Raw genomic sequence first — 20,765 nt, 5'->3', positions numbered from 1 at the left:
GAATCAAATTTGATATTAACCAAGCTGAAACTCCAGGGAAGGATATAGACAGGGCCGTATTTAGGGGAGGGCGGGGCAACTGCCCTGGGGCCCCCACATTAGTGGGGGCCACAGTTTTCAGCAAGTTAACAAATACCGAGATATAGTCAAATTATAATAATGTTATTGTTTAATATTTTAAAAGTTACCGATACAAGTAAATAAAACATAGCTTACTGATTGAAATAAAAAAAGTAATAAATTCATGATAATATAATTATTAGGTTGTTAACGCTTCTGTTTGTCTAGGGCCCTCACTGCTTTGTGGCCTGGGGGCCTCCAGACATAGGATATTGGATATAGACTTATATCTAACAGTTATCGATCAAGTCCTAAAACCCGAGCGGAGCCACAGGTGACTACTGTATTGTACTAAATGGTAACGCCTTGTTTACCTAAAATATTTGAAATCAAGGTTGACGTTATCCATGGTCGTGTTTTATTATCTAATGTTCGAAGTAAACATCTCAATCATTATTTATTTATCATCAGCCAATATTTTTCTATCTACAACTAGTTAGACATATATCGACAAGTAAAATAAATATTATCCGATTTTTTTTTTACAAATTTGTAATATCAGGATATCAGCGTACATTTACATTTTTTTTTAATTTTTTTCCATTCAATCAATTTAATACAAAAAGCAACAACATTGACGAAAACTATTAGTTTATTATTTTTTAATGTTTTTTTTTATTTAGTTTACATTATCATCGAACTTTTTGCGACGTGTCGAACGATGTTAGTTTTGTTTAGCTTATTCATATCTAATTGAACCTCAATGTAAAGAGTCAAGCTTTAAAATATTATATTTTATATCTATACGTATAATAAAATTAGAGTGTCTGTTTGTAATATTAAAATAACCCCATTTTACTCAATGCATATGTATGTATAATACGACCTGCGACCTTGTACGCGTTTTTAATTTAACAAAAATAATATATAATATAATATCTCAGTTATCTGCCAGTGAAAGTCCCGCCAAAAAGGGACCAGCCCTTCCGGAGATTAGCCGGAACAAACAGACAGACAGACAGACAGACAGACAGACAGACAAAAATTGTAAAAAATGTTATGCTGGTTTATGTACCGTGTAGGTATACGTATAATAAAATTGGAGTGTCTGATTGTAATATTAAAATAGCCCTTTTTTACTCAATGCATATGTATTAAATACATATGCATTGAGTAAAAAAGGGCTATTTTATAACGGGCAGATAACTGAGATATATATTATATTATATATTATTTTTGTTAAATTAAAAACGCGTACAAGGTCGCAGGCACAGTTAGTATATTATATAATAAAATTTGGAAACTACGTTTAAAGTAATCTAATCTAATTAAAGTAATTTAAAAAATAATTGAAATGCTTAAAAAATAGTAGTCGCCTCAAATTTACAAATAAAAATACAGATTAAAAATAATTTACTAATCAGATTACGTGTTTGTTTATTTATGTTCTTGTTGTGTATATGTATTATCTTGTACATTGAAAGATAAGTCTTGTTTTGAATTGATAACGATTAAATGGACTAGACGGTTAATAAAACGATAAATAGGAATGAATACCTACCATTTAAAATTATATTTATATATAATTGATATGAATTTATTTACAAACATTGGTGTAAAAATCTTTTTATGTATTCACAGTCGGTAGATTTCAAAAAATTCTCTCCCGGTTTGATCGATCGATCGTTTTTAAATTTTATATTTCTAGTTTAATTATATATGTACTGAATTTCCTATTGTTCATTGAAAAATACAATTATATTTTTCTTAAAGAATGTTCTGCAACATTGCTTTTTTAATTATAATTTTCAAATTTATTAATTTAAGAATCGAATATCCTTTCAGCAAAACATAATTGACACTGGTCATGAATCGAAATCAATGTGTATTATAGGCTATTCCGTATTTGAGCTAAGAAATCCAAAATCACCGTTAAAAAATTGAAACTTTATATATAAGTACAAATAATATTAACGTTTGAAATAATTCGATGATGTTATTTTTACAATTCCGTGTTTATTAAAAAAATAAGTAAAAAAAAATTTTAATAAAAAATTAAAAATATAAAAAACCGTAGATAATAGAAAGAGTCAGAGAGAAAGAGAGGAATAGGTGGCCTAGAAGGGGAAAACGTCTTTCCTTACGTCACAACTTCTGCTAGTTCTATCTACGGGAACACCCATAAAAAACTTCTTTCGAAAGTATATTAATTATGATCATTACATAACAAATAATTTATTAAAAATAATGGAAAACAACTCACTGGTAATTCTTCAAATCATCAGCGCTAATGATGCTGCCAACTCTGTTAAGATCTTCCAAGAATTCGACGGCCAAAGTACCGTTGTACAGCTCGTCCCCGCCCTTCTCGGCTATCACTCGCAGCGTGTTGCAGAGAGCCTCGCTAGGCTTCACAAGTGTGCCTGGCTTGTGGAATTTGTTCTTCGAACTGTTAAAGTACATTTTCCTGTAACAAAATTAAACGTATATTTTTAATGAGCTAACCGACTTTTTTTACCAGGTTTTTTATGCCGACTTGGGGACTTGGTACAATTGATACAACTGAATACCTATTCATTTTTTGAGGCAATTTTGAAATTTCCAAAAATCCTTTCTTATACAACGGATGCTTATGTTATAATGACCCTTTATTTCAAAGTATTGTTGCAGCTGTTTAGTCCCAGTTGTCTGAGTTTGTGTTGATAGTTAATACAAATTACTCAAATTGTATTTTATCGTCAATCAATCAAAATATTTTAATTACTTTTGAATAGACTAATCTTCGAGAAACACGGTGATTTACCTATATAATAAGATAAAAAATTATATACTTATGTATTTTTTCTACAAAGTACATACCGTTAGTAAATTTATACGAGATATATCCATTAGACAAGTTGTATATTTTTATTAAATTAATATATGGAAAATAATATTGAAAAAATATTTAAGATGTAAACAATTCTTCATTTTTATATTCTTATTTGACAATACTGAAAGGAAAACCGTATTACTAATGTATTGCATGCGCAAGATAAGTTAATTATAAAATATAAGAGTTACAGAATCGCGAAGATAATATTGAACAGAATTTAAAGCTTCTAGCGGATTAAACGAATTTTCTAATTACGAAGTGCAGTAGAAGTATCTAGTAGAATAATTATAATTAATAGTATTCAGTTACACATATGTATGAACTTATTGATGCGTAGAACGGTGTATAGTATGACACAACTTAGATGTAGCATCGGCAAATTCAATAAAACCGATTACTGTCTATTTATACAACTAATAGAAATAGCTCCCTATTCGACGCTATTCGTCACTATAATTTCTCGCTCTTAGTCTCACCCGTCAGTTCAACCCGAGAAAGCAAGTGCATGTAAATCGACGTGTCAAATTGACGAATATATTATATGGTCATATGATATATTCATATATTAGGTTTGTGGAAAGATTATATTCATATAAGAAATAAATATTGATAACTTGGTACAGCGAACTTAATACGGATGTGTAAGTTTTACGAATTTTGCCGATGCTCCATCTAAGTTGTGTCGTACTATAGTTATATATTAGCGAATGAATTCTACGTCACGTCGGTTTTAATTTAACATTTCCATTTTAATTAAATTACTATAATTACATTGGAAGTAACGTTTTATAATACAGTTAGTACTAATGACTGTAAGTTTATACGCAATCTTTTATTCGATATGAATTCGGCTACAACATTCACCTTACTCAAACGCATTATAATTTTCATGGCAATTGCTTGAATAGCACACTATAGAATAGTATTGCATATCGTTAGTCCACTATTGGTATAGTATAGTATCGATAGTTTCGGCAGCTTCCCAATTCTATTGATTATTAGTATTGCAAAAACCATTTCTTTTGACTTAAACTATCGATACGGTTTTATGCTATCGATAACCAGTTGATTTTACAATAGTATTACTCTCTCAAGATAAATTATTTGTAGGCTAAGTAACGACACTATTTTTTAATAAGTTTCATTTTGGTGCCAACTTAAAAAAAAATCAATGACAAAGCAGGCTCTCGATTCAAGGAACATTATCGAAAAATTTGATCTTCTTTTCAAAATTCTTATACTGATTATTTATCGGTAGTCCAAAACCATCGATTATATCTCCGTTATAAATATATATTATTGCTCAAGTCTCTAAAACCTCAAACTTATAAAAAAACATACATTTATATATGTATATAACACGAGGTTTATAGATAAAGGTCGTTGAAATCAAATAACTAGTAATATAGTTAGGAGCGAATTATGATGTTCTTGGTGGTGAGGAAACCTAAAAATGAATTAAGATCTTAGTCTCCATAATAATTAAACCGGTTTTTAACAGTTTCATATCTTACACATAAGAAATAATTTCATTATTTTTTTGTGTTATTTGTATGTTTACAGACATGATGTCCGTGTCTTCATACATACATGTTTATATTCTTAACCATATCATTATAACAGATATCTAAACTAAGTCATGTGACATTTTTTTTTGTTCAACGGAACGCCAGCTAACTGACAAGGAAGCGTCCAAGGTTTTCCTTTACATATTTCCTGATATCAATGGCCAGTTTGTATTGTTTACTCATAATCATAATCAAACTACGTGATACTTTATAAAATACAATATCTGTATATGTATATAATATATGTATATAAGTGATGGTTTTCAGTAGGTACTAGCTATCAGCCCACTTTGCACGTATCCACTTAAGAAGATTTAATCTTTACATTTAATTACAATAAGTTTATTGAAAGCGGTCTAGGAGGCATGGTCTTTCATCTTCAACAATCGAAATATAACGTATTTCAGCCAATACATTAAAAAAAACATACTAAATCACAGTTCACACACCAAAACCTTAGGAATCACTCCGTTCATTGGTGAAAAACGAATGAAATTCCTTTCGATAGTTGTATCGCGTTCAGTTCAGATAGACAGAAAAAGAGACGCAGTAAGGGTTTTTTTTTTATAATATACTACATATTATAAAAAGATCAATATTAACGAATATACTTATCCTTAAGGAATGTATCATATAATCTGCGGAACTATTTATATACATTTTTAAAGAAAAACCTACGTTCAACTGAGTATTAAAATAATATTTATATCTTATCATTATATTAAAACAAATTGCAACTATGTAAAGCTGGTGTCAGGATGCTGGTATTTTATAAATTTTGGTTGCTCAATATACGATTATCAACAATACAAGTTCGTGTATTCTTTTATTAAGTTATAGTATTGTTATAAAATTTACTTTTATGCTCTTGATATATAAATAGGTATATTATAGACGTTGCTTTGCGTGTATAAATTAACACTTCTTTCCCTCTTGCACCATTGATGTGACATTAGAAAGAGAAAGACAGCACGAGTTATACCGATCACTCTTCAAATAAAATTTAAATATGTAAAAGCCATTAGTTGTTGACTTACCTTAAATGTGGGTCGTTTTTAATATATGGTGCAGTTTCGAGGCCGTCGTACAAAGCCTTCGATATCGTGAACCCGTATTTGCAAAATTCGAGGGTTGGTGTCACTAGTTTCTCCCAAGGCAGCTTGCCCCATCGCTTATGAGCCGCCCACATACCACGAAGCTCGCCTGGCACGCCAACCGCCAAAGGACCTATTGGGCAAAAAGTAGCTTCGTAAATCTCACTAAATCTCACTCTTAAAACTATTCAAATTTCAAGAAATATACTAGTTAAACATTATTTTATTCATTCATATTAGGTCAATGCATTTTCGTTTTACATTTACACATAATATAAACAAAATATTCAAAATATTTTGTATATTTTATTATATCGCTCAACACTATTGGATTTCTTTTTCCAGCTTTTAATTTCAAATATTTATCATAAGAGTTGATTGATCTGTAATAACTAAACTCGACCAAAGAATGTATAAAGGTATATAAAATGTCTCTTCGTTGGAGTTCAAATTTGATTCATACCAAATTTCATCAAATTCGTCTGTTCAATTATTTGGTAGTGAAAGAGCGACAGATAGGCAGACAGTCAGTGTTACTTTTATATTTATAATATTAAATATAGATTGAAATAGTTTCACTATGAGCGTCATTAACGCAATGGCTTACGGGCCGCCTAGTAATGAAAAGTAATCAATGTGTGAAAAGTATCAGGGTAGACTCTGACCCCTTGAGCTATTGTCGTTATATTGACCCATTCCTAACACTTAATTTCTTAATTTTAAATTGAATTATTACTAAAAATCAATAGCTAATGTATTGTCATGATTATGAATACAAATTTTATTAATAATTCAAAATATAAGTCTTCACTATCACTGAACATTAGAGAAACCGTCCACATGTTCGAACGAACCAGAATGAGTGAAAGCTCCGGGAGAAACTTGCACGAAAGTTATGCGAATTCGACATCCAGTTAGTTTTAAGCTCGATCGAAAGTTTAATAAAAGTTTTATTGACACAAGATTTAATGAGGGCTCCCATTATAACGTCCTTTGACTTTTACTTAACCAATACTACTTGATCCTTGGAATTATATTTGTTTTTTCAGTAAATTGTTAAGTAATATATTGTTTTCTCTCTGTGTAATATATATATAATTTATTGGTGGTAGGGCTTTGTGCAAGCCCGTCTGGGTCGTCCCACTCATCAGTTATTCTACCGCCAAATAACAGTACTCAGTATTGTTGTGTTCTGGTTTGAAGGGTGAGTGAGCCAGTGTAACTACAGGCACAAGCGACATAACATCTTAGTTCTCAAGGTTGGTGGCACATTGACGAGGTAAGGAATAGTTAATATTTCTTATAGCGTCATTGTCTATGGGCTATGGAGACCACTTACCATCAGGTGACCCATATGGTCGTCAGCCAATCTATAACATAAAAATGTATTGATATTATAAATGTAAAAGTAATTTGTCTGTCTGTTTGTCACTCTTTCACGACCAAACCGCTGAACCGAATTTGATGAAATTTGTAATGAAGCAAACTTAAACTCCAATAAATAATAAATAATAGGCATATTGCCTGACACATGACAACCATCACCCTAAAATACTAGAGAAGCCGCGGGCGACGACTAGTAATTAATATAGCATTTGTAAATAGACTAAGTTTAACGAACAACTGAACACGTTTATTACATTATAAAGGTATTTTTTTAAGTACAAAACTAAGGAAAGCAAAGCTTAGTGTTTATGTTACCGGATATGTGTGATACCTAGGAAATCCTCACAACTCCTAGGAAATACAATTCTGAATCTACTTAGATATAATATTGTTTGAAACATTCATTCAAACGAACATTTCCTATGAAATGCTTGTATTTTCTAGGAATTGTACATATGTTTCGATATATCGATATTTCGATTTCGCGATATTACAAGGAAATTTATAAAAACTAACTATATGTCTTGTCTAAAACCGAAGACGGGAGGAGGTGCTCAGCGCTTGAAGACTGGGTTACGAAATGTTGATGATGATAAAGGGTTGTAAAATCATTCTCTCAAAAACGCGATGTATGAATTGGTAGCCATTTTGAAGAATACAATATTTCTCATTTTACAAATAAAAAATGATGTATCAGCACTTCTATGTTTTTTGTTAATATTGCTTCATGTAATCATTCTAAAATTTCTGCTTATCGTTTAAATAAAGGCCACGTAAGACGAAATCGATTAATGCTTTTCGTTCTATCATTTTTAATTAATATAACCTTAATTACGGTCGTCGAACTGAATTTTAATTGTAAACCATTGTTTCACAATGTTTTTGTTATGAACAAAAACCTTAATACCTATTTAAACAATTGTTTCATTCAATAGATTGTATTAATTCAGGCGATAAATAACATCACCTACATTGATTAATAATGATACATTCTGTTATCACTTCGTTTATTGTTTCGCCAACATTCTTAGTATTTTCGAATGTGATCATATTTATCTTACGACAATTATTAACCTTGTTTAAACCCTATACTAAGAAATGATATCCCAGTTGCACAAGATTTTGTCTTTCGAATGTCAATTAAAATATTCGAAATTCAAGCATTTTTGTGTGGAATAAATGAATGAATGAATTAAAAACCATCAATTCATTCATATCATATCAGTTATTCTACCGCTAATTAACAGTACTCAGTATTGTTGTGTTCCGGTCTGAAGGGTGAGTGAGCCAGTGTAACTACAGGCACAAGGGACATAACATCTTAGTTCCCAGGGTTGGTCGCATATTGACGATGTAAGGAATAGTTAATATTTATTACAGCATCATTGTCTATGGGTGTTGGTGACCACTTACCATCAGGTGGCCCGTATGCTCCGCCAACCTATACCATAAAAAAATCATAAATTAAATACCATCGATACCTAATGATTAAAAAGAAGAACTGTGAGGAACTTCTGAACATACTTTATATAGCAGTTTAAATAATTATGTTTAAGAAATATTTACTATTTTAATATTGATCTGACATTCAATTAACAAATAGTCATTGCATTTTTTTTTACATCTTTGTTTAAGATCATATTTAAATATATCGATGGCTAGCTTTAAAGACTGAAATAGTGATTTTTGTTTGTAACTGACAGTTATTCTTCTGTGTCAGATGTATATGGAAATTCTATTATAAGTTACATGACTAATTATATTACCCAAAGTATCAGTCATGTTTCTGATATTATAAATGCGAATTTGTCCATTGATAAAATTGTGCGTATGTTACTCATCATGAAAAAGAACTAATATATTTCAAACTAGCTGTACCCGCGACCTTGTACGCGTTTGAATTGAACAAAAAATATTATTGTTGTCTAAGTAATAATATATTATAATAGTATATAGAATATTTATTATATCAGTTGTCTGCTAGTGAAAGTCCCGTTAATATCGGTTCAGCCGTTCCAGAGATTAGCCGGAACAGACAGACAGACAGAGAAAAATTGTAAAAAATGTTATTTTGGTATATGTACCGTGTATACATACATATGCATTAAGTAAAAAAGGGCTATTTTAACGTTACAAACAGACACTCCAATTTTATTATATGTATAGATGAAACTTGTGCAGTTACCAGTGTTCTAGAATAGGACAAGACATTTTTTTTATAAAATTTTTACTTATAAAAAGTAACAAAATAAAGATGTCTTAAAGGCAAAGGCAAAAGTTTCTTCTATCTACAATTTCAATCTACCAGGATATGATGCGGGTTAGATATATGTACATACATGCGACAAAATGATTTCCTCGAAATGTTTTCCTTTATTAACGAGACCTGTTCTACTCGTAACTGTAAACCCACTAAGCATCTTAAAATTTTATTTTTTATTACATTTACATTAATAAAAAATAATAAGACGTACCTATTGCAACTACTTTAACATACATTATTATCTATATATCAATTTATTACAAATGTTATTATTTAATCGTTAAAATGGTAGTCACGTTTGTAACGTTAGGATCGTGTGTAATCAAATCTTCTGATAACGATCTTTTGTCACGTAATTTATTTTTTATTTATTTTCGTACGCAATAACAACGAAAGAGTTTATATAACTTTTTAATTTATCTGTGCAATCTGGGTTGGCTTAAGATACTGAAATATAATAAATCGGCTTGATATTCTTGGTTTGTTCTAAATTTCTGAGCTAAATTTAGTTAGCTATAAAAGCAAATACGATAAAAATGTTGCTATAATAATTTACTAATACGTCTCTAGTACTTACTAAGTATCTATGTATTTAATATTAGCTTGTACATATACGTTTGTACATAACTAACATATGACTAATTTTCATATGACACCCTTATATTTTTCTAAGTCAACAGGTGTAATAAAGAGTTGAGCTGATTTTTTAGGAAAATACAATTAAAAAAAAAAACAATTTATTATTTCAAGGATTTCTAGTCTTGAGGTATTTAATATAGCTTTATGTATCTATATATACAGGAATACACGTTTGCGACGCCAAACTGAATGTCATTGAATTTGAAAGCCGGAAAAGTCAATCATCTTTCGAAATAAATAATTGATTTTATTTCTAAGTGAGATCGTTAGCGTTTAAAAACAAGAAATTTATAATAAGTAAGTGATTTTTTTACTTGAGGGTGTCATGTTTTTTTTTTACCAATGGAGACATGTTTGCTCGGACCGGCATTGCAAGCTGGTAGTTTAACTTAATTAACTTTTTTGACAGATTTGATACAGCAAAGAGTTGATACAGTATAACGGTAAGGAGTAATGAAATGCATGAAAACTCCTTACAGATACATGAAATAAGGGGTCATAAGGGGTTTTCATGCATCCTTATTATCCACCCGACGAAAACCTGACTCAAAACTGACGTCACATTTGCTTGAAATGGTGACAAGGAGTGTTGGTCATGTTTAAGGTCACGTAAACCATTTTGATTTCATTATGTTATGTGTTACCTCGCTTCTGGTTGCTAAAAGTATAATCATTTTTATTAGTTTTTTTCAATTGTTTAATGTTTTAATATCTAGCTTCTGTTTGTAGAAGACAAAACGAGTGGCATATTAATTGATTATATGTATAATAATATATAATAATAATGTTATTAACGTATGTTAGGTCTATGTCGAACACGAAATAAATTACAAATGGAAATTATGCCACGGAAGTGTTTTTCCAATTTGAAATCGGCTCAGCTCGTTGGTACTATTTTAATCGTAAAATTTCATAGAATACTGACCTTTCGAAGCTTTATCGAAGTTTCCGTTGAACATATCCCGGTTAGCAGCTTCGGGGGCCTTCTCCCTAGCGATAACCGTGTACGCCTTCTCCTCCTCCTTGATGTAAACTGTCATAAAGAACCCTCCTCCAAGACCCATGCTCTGCTGGTTGAGGAGTCCATTGCAGAACATCGCCGCGATAGTCGCATCCACTGCTGAGCCATTGATTGAAAGTATGTGTCTGAAAACAAATTTTTTTTTAACATCGTCATAATTTTCATCGTCATAATTGACGACCTACGTGGTCGAGCGGCCGTTTTTTATGTTGTCGTGGGTCTGGGTGTTTGTGGTACCGTCGTTACTTCTGATTTTCCATAACACAAGTGCTTTAGCAACATACATTAGGATCAGTGTAATGCACGTGATGATGTCTCATACATATAATTTTTTTTAATATAATTTTTTTAAATATACTCCAGGAATTCAAGGATGCAGTTATATGGGTATATTCCCAACATCGTAAAAATATGGTAGTTCATAGCCAAGAGGAACAATTGGAGGAGCTTGCTTATAAGGCTTGTACATCCGAAACTCCAGTCTTCAACCCCAGTTCTCATTATAAACAAATGTCTTGAAATGGGTAGTATTAACCCACATGCCTTGTTAAGCATGTAACGCAATTTATCGTGTAGCTGAATTATTTCCGATCTCGTCGGATTTGCTGATTCGTCGCATTATGAAAGAGAAGTAATAGACACGTTTGCACACACACCTGTGCATATCTATACTTATAATAAATCTGTAGGGAGGTCAATTCTGTACATGAAAAATTTTTCCAAAACAACTATTAGAGGTTGAAAAGGGGTCGATACTGATGTCAAAAATGCAATCAGTAAAATTTTTGTCTGTCTGTCTGTCTGCCCGTATAACCGTTATAGAAACAAAAACTACTCGATGGATTTTAACGAAACTTGGTACAATTATTTTTCATACTCCTGAGCTGGTTATAGTATACTTTTATCACGCTACAGTCAATAGGAGCAGAGTAGTGAAGGGAAATGTCGGAAAAAAGGGGGAAAAGTTACACCAAATTTTAAGCTTCCATCGCGTGTACAACCTTAATGGTTAAACCTACATGGAAATGATGTATTACGGAAATATTCTCCTTAAAATTATATAAAAAATATCCCATGACAGCCTTTGTCTATCTTTTATGGTTGACTCACAATAACACGTGTCACTCCCGATAGCTTAGTAGTTCGAAGCTTTCTTATTATATTTGTCTATTCCTGCGTTTATAACACTCCCAATCATCCCAAATAAAAAAAAAATTAACAGTATTAACTATTCCATAAAAAAGAAGCATAGAAATCGGTCTAGAAATACCAAAGTTATACATGAAATACGCTAATAATAAAGCTATCGCACGTGAATACTAAATCTATACTACTATATAAATCTCTAGAGTCTGTACACTTATTTTTGTCGTAATTCGTCATAAGTATTCTTTTCATGATTGACTGACATAATTTTTACCATTTTAGACATTTTTGTCTGTCTTTATGTTCTGCTATAACTCGAGAACAGATGCACCGTGCGTCTTTATAAAAATTGGTATACAGGAAAAACATGTGCTTGCGCAAATGATAGGATATCTATATACAAAAGTGGATGTGTTTGTATGTGTGTCATCGATAAACTCAGAAAGTATTTGGTCGAACATTAAGATTAAATGAATAAAGAGATTATGCTATCCCCATTGATGTAACTCGCCACCAGGTAACCAACAGATGGCCCTTACTTGCTTTGAAATGACATCATTTGGAGCAACAAATATTGTACGATACAATAATTTCGCGCCTACGTTTAAAGTGTATCATATGATTGGTTCACTTCTTCCAGTATCTAAATAAAATCGCCAGTTTCTGGACATTTATTTCATGGACAACGTAGAAAAAGATTGATATTCGATGCATGTTCAGCATTACAACGAATCGAGAAATCATCGCTAAATTTAGGATTATGCTTCATGAAAATAAATGTTTAGTTAAAGATTTTAAAACTGCTCTAGAAGTTGAAACAACAAATGATTCAAAGTCATTATCAATGAAGATAGAACGCCATTGAATGCAGAGCATGAAAGTAGCTCCTGAAGTCACAGCTGTAGTTGTCGGTACAGAAATTACAAAACGAGGTATTGTTATCACTAAGCGACACAAAAACAATCAAGGTATCGCTGAAACACATCAATCGTATGACAATTATTACGATTATCAAATTATGTTTATGCGAGCAGAAGATGGATATCATCTCGGACTGTATCAAAATATTCTCACGACAGGCTCTGTGACGTCGAAGAGTTAGTTATATGAATTTTTATACGTATCGTATAATGATTAGAGATAATCAACCTAACCATATTCTGAAGTGTCGTCAACATTTTAACAATTCATTGTTGACATGTACGCTATGGTCGAGAACAAACGGTTAAATTACATTCGATACGACCAATCAAAACTCTGAGCCAAAGAGTACATTTATTTACGAGATATAATAACGAATGATAAAGTAGATGCTGATATTGGACAAAGATCTTCGTGCATATGTACGAATATGCTCAGGATGCTTTGACGTACGTTCGCAAGTATTGACAAGGTTGTAGATGTAATAACATCGATATTCGATAGAACCGGATAAAAGAGGACGTGTTGGTTTGATGCAAACTTTTACAGACTATAGAACCAATCTGCAGCCTATCGTGAACATCATTGAAGAAGATGAAATAGATGACGATTATTAAATATATTTTTTTAAGAATTTAATTAGATCTCACATGTTTCTTTATTATTTGTAGATTGTTGATGATCAGTAATTAATTACTAAAATGAAAAAAACATATTTTTTTTCTGCGACTAATACCCAGCAAAGCGGGCAGGTATAGCTAGTTATATAATATAATAACAAGCATACTATATGCTTTGCAAAGGTATTTAGTATCATTCGAGAATGGTCGCTGTTTCACAAATCGGCCAGGTGGACATCAATTAGTCTGATTGAAGTTGATGCGCACATATTAACATTTTTAGTAATTTCACCTTTTAATTTATTGTTGGATTATCGGAACAGTGCCCCAGATACTTAAATACTTAATTCTTAACATATAGCTAGACGAGAATCGTTCTATGTTTGACAGCAATGTATGTATAGGTGTGTCATTAAAACACTATCTATATATGTAGGTAACCCGAATAAATTAAGTCTCAATTTACGTTTAGAAAAAATATTGTAATACGACTCAGGAGTGTACTTTTTGTTATGCATTTTGTAGATATTGTAATTTAATTCCGACACTTATAAGGTTACTTTGGACATAGGTATAAGAAATAAAGAGCATTAGTTAGCTCAAGGCGAGAGAATCACGTGTGTCGCTCACGTTGCAAGTCGTGTGAGATATGGATGATAATACATTATACATTATTTACTTTTGAAACTGATTCTGAAAAAACTATATTGATATCACAAATTCTGTTCTATAAAACGGACGTAAATATAATAATAAAAAACGACGAAAGAGCGACTTGCCCCGACTTTACACGGGTGCAATGCTGATACTGAATATACTACAGCATTTGTTTATTAACGACATCACATTAGACATTTCTAAAATTATCAGTGTTCCCTTACTATATTATCAATGTATTATATACAAGAACCTACTTAATGTTGTCTTAAATTTTCGCGATTATTACACATTTAAATAAAACTAATTATAACGGATGAATCGCGTATATTAATTATTTTTAAACATCCCGACGTTTCGAGCACTTTGCAGTGTTCGTGGTCCCGGGTAGGTAGATTTTATAGCACAGAATTTGTGTTAATATACGCGATTCATCCGTTATAATTAGTTTTATTTAAAGAACCTACTTCTCGAATTTAATCTATCTATTAATAAAAAACCTCGTCTAAATCCGTTGCGTAATTTTAAAGATCAAAGCATACATAGGGGTAGTCAGCGATAAACTATTTAATGATTATAGGTATATTATATGACTAGCTGCTCCACGAGGATTCAAATTTTAAACGTTAATCTGTGACTTATCACTGCAGATAATAAGGGTTGTAGTGTGTAGTCTATAATATTCTTCAATAAATAGATTATACATATATCGTAAAGGCTTTTTCAAAACTGCCCTTCTGAATTAATATTTAAGGTTAGCACGTTTAAACAAACAAAATAATTGGTGTCATAGATTCTCTAGCTTGTCAATTTTACTAATAGCAACGAACTGTTAAACTACTAAAAAATTCCTACGATAGAACATACATCTTTAATGCTGTAACTTCCTACTTGGCATCGAACGATATTTGAATTGCATTTTAATTTGATGATGAATGCTTTACAAGTAGAATATTAGGTAAGTGCAATCGTAATGTTTTTATTCGAAATATATGAAATAACTTGTAGTTATCCGTTCCGACTTCGTACTGATAAAAATTATACCAAGTGTCGTCTCCGACTTCCGCCTTCAAGTCATAATTTCCAAAAATCCTTTCTTCGAGTGGTTTAGACGATACATTGTGAAAGAACTATGCTAAATTTTATGTCAATCGGTCCTATGGCTTCAGAATTATCGAAATGACACAATCAGCGGCATTTTTCTTACATACATATATACTAATCAAATTTCGCCTATAGCTCACAAATCGTTACCCCCAATGGATGCATGTGAACCATCAGATGAATAATTGAGGAAAAGGGGGAGTAAAGACTCGGCTCCCACCCCAAATAGACTGTGTATTTTGAATGTAACATGGGCAGGGAAAAGAAGATCGTTTGTCAATATTCAATTTCGATCGTTTATAAATTTTTCGCGAGTGAGAAACGAATGGACCTTACAGAATAGTACAGCTGGAAGCAATGCCATTCCTAATTTAAATTTGATAATATATTTTTTTTCCTGTTGTGATAATTGAAAATTATATTATTTAGAAATGCGAACATATAAAACATTTCTAAAGATTTATTTTATTTATTAATTCTGTTATCAAACGTAACTAATAACGTAATAAAGGCATCGGTGTCGAATCGAGTTCATTTAAAAATAAACAACTCTGAAAAAATAATATTATTTTATTTTCATGTAATCGATAACATTGACGTAGGTAGTAGGTACCAATATGTTCGCCGTATAAACTTCAGATAAACTGTATGAACCACACAGTTTGTTATAAATATATACCGCTATCACTGCAATACGTGTTCAGCTTGTTTTTATAAAGAAAGTTCTTGTTTTGATTTATAGAACATCAAAAACAAGAACTTTTATTATTATTGGCATAACATTTCGGTCTTTCTATCAGCGACATTTTGTGCAATTGTATAATTAGTACATAATAATAAATCTTGGAAATGCAAGCATTGTACGCGATCATGATTTGTACAGTAACTATTTTAATTTATATTAATGTGTTATGAAGGCTTTAGTGTTAATAATGATAGGTACAAAAATACATTTTCAGATTATCAAAGTTATTAATTTTGTTCAATACTTGAGGTTATTAAATAAATTTATTGATATTTAATTTTGTGAAAATGACTCTTATTGTCAGCAATTTTCTATTGTATAAGTAGCCATTGTTAAGCGTTGGAAACTAGGTGTTATAATGAATAATATCCTCTAATAGCAACGCGAAAAACATTATAAGTACAGGTACAACAGTACATTATTTTTTTTAAAAATATTAATAGTATTCTCATTCTGTAAAATAACATGGTGTAGAAGACAATTTTTAAAATATATAATTTATAAATTAATAATACAGATGTGGAAGAAAACTTGTCATTCGTAATTTAAAGGCGCATTAATAAATAATTTAATTATTTTAAGTTTACATTACTAATATAAAAATGTAGGTGCCTCCTAACATACATAAACCGTGTGACTATCGTATTTTGTCAGGAGTTTTCATTTATTACACGAACGTGTCATTGAATGTGACAAAAAATATCATTAAAACTTCATCAGTTTTTTACACTATTACACGTTGATATCATACTTTATTCTTAAGAGGAACTTAAACACATTCGTATCATTTGTATTTACATACATACAAACATAAATACGCACATCCTTTTAAAGAATAATGCTATAACACAAACTAACACATACGTGCTCAGCGCACGTCTTAAAAATAATCATCAAGGTCTCAAGACATTTAAATTTCAAAATGGCAACATTAAATCTTTGATAAACAAGATAAATTTTAATAAAATATTGAATCAGGAGAATAATAAAATAAGAATATATTAATCTCAATCGTATATAACAAACAAAACATTAATATAAGTGGCTCGCGAAAAACAGTACAGATTTGTGTGGATACGGAACGGACATATTTTTGTGCGAAAAAACGACACATCTCCGGCTAAACAAATAAAGTGCCAGGAGTCATTACAGAACATGTAAAGTTAATTCAATAGACCTCTGAGTAGTATTACGTAAAAAATAACTTTAAAATTCAATATTTACTACCAAAATTTTCGCGGTATGAAGACTAAGTTGCATGATATTCAGTTAGAGACTTACAAAAATAACTTTGATATTATAATAGCAACGGAAACCTGGTTAGATGATTCTATTCACGACAACGAGCTTTTTACTACTGACTACACAATATACAGAAGAGATCGGTGTACAACTGCACTGTCTGGTAAAAATGGTGGAGGAGTTCTTATAGCTGTGTCAAATAAAATACAGTCTAAACGAATCAAACACTTTGAAAGTATTTTCGAGGACTTGTGGGTGTCAGTGAAAGTAAAGGAAAATGGTTTGACAAAGGACATTGTATTTTGTGTGTTATACTTGCCACCACCTGTAACCTGTAAAGCGATCGATCTTCTTTTAAATAATATAAGTACTGTAATGGAATCGAACTCTTTCGATATAATAATTTTAGGAGATTTTAATCTAGGATTTATCGATTGGAATTTTTCTCAAAAGGACAATCACTTAATACCGTTAAACTATAACAATAATCTGGGTGTTTCTTTAGTCGATTTTATGTCTTTAAATAATTTATTACAATTTAACAATATAAGTAATAATAATAATAGAATATTAGATTTAGTTCTCAGCAATTGTTCAAACATATCAGCTAAAAAATCGTCTAATATACTGAGTAAACTCGATCCTCACCATCCTGCACTAGATATTCATGTTAATTTTGAAAAAATTATTTCACTTAAAACTAAACGCTTTGTCACATATAATTACAAAAAGGCAGATTACTATATTGTGAATTCTAAATTAAGCCAAGTAAACTGGCAGTCAGAATTTAAGTCGGCTAAGGGGGATGTCAATATCATGGTTTCAATTTTTTATCACACACTTCGATCTATTATAGACTCAACTGTACCAAAAAGTATTAAAAGAAATATAAAATATCCCTTATGGTTTTCACGAGCCCTGATCAAAATTATAACTGAGAAAGAGAAAATAAGATATAGATTTAAAAAGTATAACAATCCTAGAGACTCGATTGAATTGGACATTTTAAATGATCGTGTAGATAGAGTCATGAAATCTTGTTATTCTCGTTATATAAGTGGGGTTGAAACTGCAGTAAAATCCAATCCAAAAAAGTTTTTTTCTTATGTAAAAACTATGCGAGGAGGTTCGTCGACAATTCCTAGTGAATTGATTGATGATAATAACAATAAATCTAATACCGGTGATGGTGTATGTAGTTTGTTTGCAAATAGGTTTTCATCTATTTTCACAAAATCAACAGACGATACCGTGCACTCACCTTCTTTGCTCAATAAAGATGATATTTTTCCTCAATTTTCAATGGGTTCTATTCATGTTACAGAACGTACATTATCAAAGATCCTAAAATCTATTGACGCAAGCAAAGGAGCCGGTCCGGATGGCATACCCCCATACTTCATAAAACAAGTTTATAAATATCTAACCTTACCATTAAAACTAATTTTTGATAGATCCCTAATTACTGGTACTTTTCCTACCGAATGGAAAGAGGCGCATGTAGTACCAATTTATAAGAAAGGGGATAGGAATTTAGTCAGTAATTATCGGCCAATTTCCATTTTAAATCATTTTTCAAAAATATTTGAACAAGTTATATGCGACAAGCTCACCCTCTTCGTAAATAAAATGATAGCAAATAAACAACATGGGTTCTGTAGGAATAGGTCGACAGTAAGCAACCTTGTTAGTTATGTTTCAGATATCTCAAAATATGTAGATGATGGGACACAAGTAGACGCCATATATACAGACTTTAGTAACGCATTCGATAGGGTAGATCACATTATTTTAAAATCAAAATTACAAAGTTATGGTATTCATGGCATTCTATTAAAATGGTTTGAGTCTTATCTTAATAATAGAGTGCAAAGAGTAATTGTCAATGGTTTTAGCTCTAGTCCATTTGTAGCCAGTTCAGGTGTGCCGCAGGGTTCCCATCTTGGTCCTATTCTATTTCTAATATTCATAAATGATATTACAGATAAAATTTTGCATAGCAAGTGTTTAATGTTTGCTGATGACCTGAAAATATATAAGCAAATATTAAGTGTTGATGATGTTAAACTACTCCAAAGTGATTTAGACGCTGTAAATAGTTGGTGTAAAGATAATAAAATGATTTTAAATGTGAATAAATGTATCCATATAAAATTTACCAAGAAAAGAAATCATATTTCTTCCATTTATTTAATAAATGGTGTATCTTTAACCGAAGTTTCCGAAGTCCGAGATTTAGGAGTTATTATGGACAGTAAACTAACGTTTAATAAACATATAAATAGTATCTCTGAGAAATCCTGGAAAATGCTCGGTTTCGTAAAACGCCATTGTAAACAGTTTAAAAATACTCAAACTATTTTAACAGTTTATAATTTTTTAATACGGAGTCTTCTTGAATATTCTACCCCAGCTTGGAATCCCAGTTACAAAGTAAACATCAATAGATTGGAAAAAATACAGCGCAAATTTTGTCGTTTTCTAGCGTTTAAAGATAGGGAATGTCCATATCGTGCTAGCTATGAAATATGCCTATCTCACTTTAAATTAAAATCACTGGAAAGTCGTCGTCATTATTTAGATTTATTGATACTTTATAAACTCTTACATGGATCTTTAGATGCACCGGATATATTGTCAGAAGTTTGCCTATCTGTGCCGCGTACTAACCCCCGTTTCCCTATTTCCAAACCATTTTCAATGAGAAGAGTTAGAACAAATGTTGGCAAATGTTCACCTATAAACCGTATAGTAAATACCTACAATGAAATTGGTACTACAAATGATGTTGACATCTTCCACGATACATTACCTAAGTTTAAGAAAAAAATTATTTCTGTTATTTAGTCTTAGTCTAATTTAAATTTTATCTCATTTAGTTTTTTTAATTCAATTGTATGTTTTTTTTTTTTTTTTTTTTTTTATATTTTCTTAAGTTTATTTTAGTGTGATTAGTTAGCTGTAATTTTCGTTAAAATTTGTGTTTAATTTATGTTTGTTTTCATTTTTGTATTCTTATTGTAGCAAGTGTCGTACACGCCTGCAATGGTGTACCATACAGAATAAGTCTGATGTTCTTTTCTTAACTACTATTTTATTGTGTGTATGCCGATGGTGTGTCTTTTAAATAAATAAATAAATAAATAAATAAATATTTACATAACATAATATTACATAATACCTATTTCATAAGTATTGGCACACTGTCACATAATTTGAATATCTTTATCATCTCAACGCCTTGAACTTTATCAATGTGAGGTATTATACGATTGGCAATTATATCACTAGGGGTTCTGATCAAATTTTTAGTAACTTTTAGATCAGAGTGATGAAGTGGATTATAATTTCTACACTAAGAATTTTCCAAAAGAGTTTCATAGTTTTTCGTATAAACTTAACCGTGAAGATGTTCATTTAAGCA

General features: G+C 30.9%; 1 protein-coding gene across 3 annotated transcripts in view; it reads right to left on the bottom strand.

The window, feature by feature from the left end:
• Positions 1 to 20,765, bottom strand: part of LOC124534476 (glutathione hydrolase 1 proenzyme-like) — a 75,156-nt gene that overhangs the window by 8,554 nt on the left and 45,837 nt on the right. For all 3 annotated transcript variants that reach the window (XM_047110374.1, XM_047110373.1, XM_047110372.1), the window contains 3 exons: positions 10,811 to 11,031; positions 5,541 to 5,730; positions 2,324 to 2,527 (listed from right to left, as the gene is read on the bottom strand). In XM_047110374.1, coding sequence (XP_046966330.1) covers positions 2,324 to 2,527; positions 5,541 to 5,730; positions 10,811 to 11,031 — 615 coding nt within the window. The remainder of the gene's footprint in view (positions 1 to 2,323; positions 2,528 to 5,540; positions 5,731 to 10,810; positions 11,032 to 20,765) is intronic.

This window comes from Vanessa cardui, chromosome 12, assembly GCF_905220365.1.
Source record: "Vanessa cardui chromosome 12, ilVanCard2.1, whole genome shotgun sequence".
In the NCBI taxonomy this organism is placed as follows: Eukaryota; Metazoa; Arthropoda; class Insecta; order Lepidoptera; family Nymphalidae; genus Vanessa; species Vanessa cardui.
The sequence above is the reverse complement of the archived record's forward strand: the minus strand, read 5'-3'. Positions and strand labels throughout refer to the sequence as shown.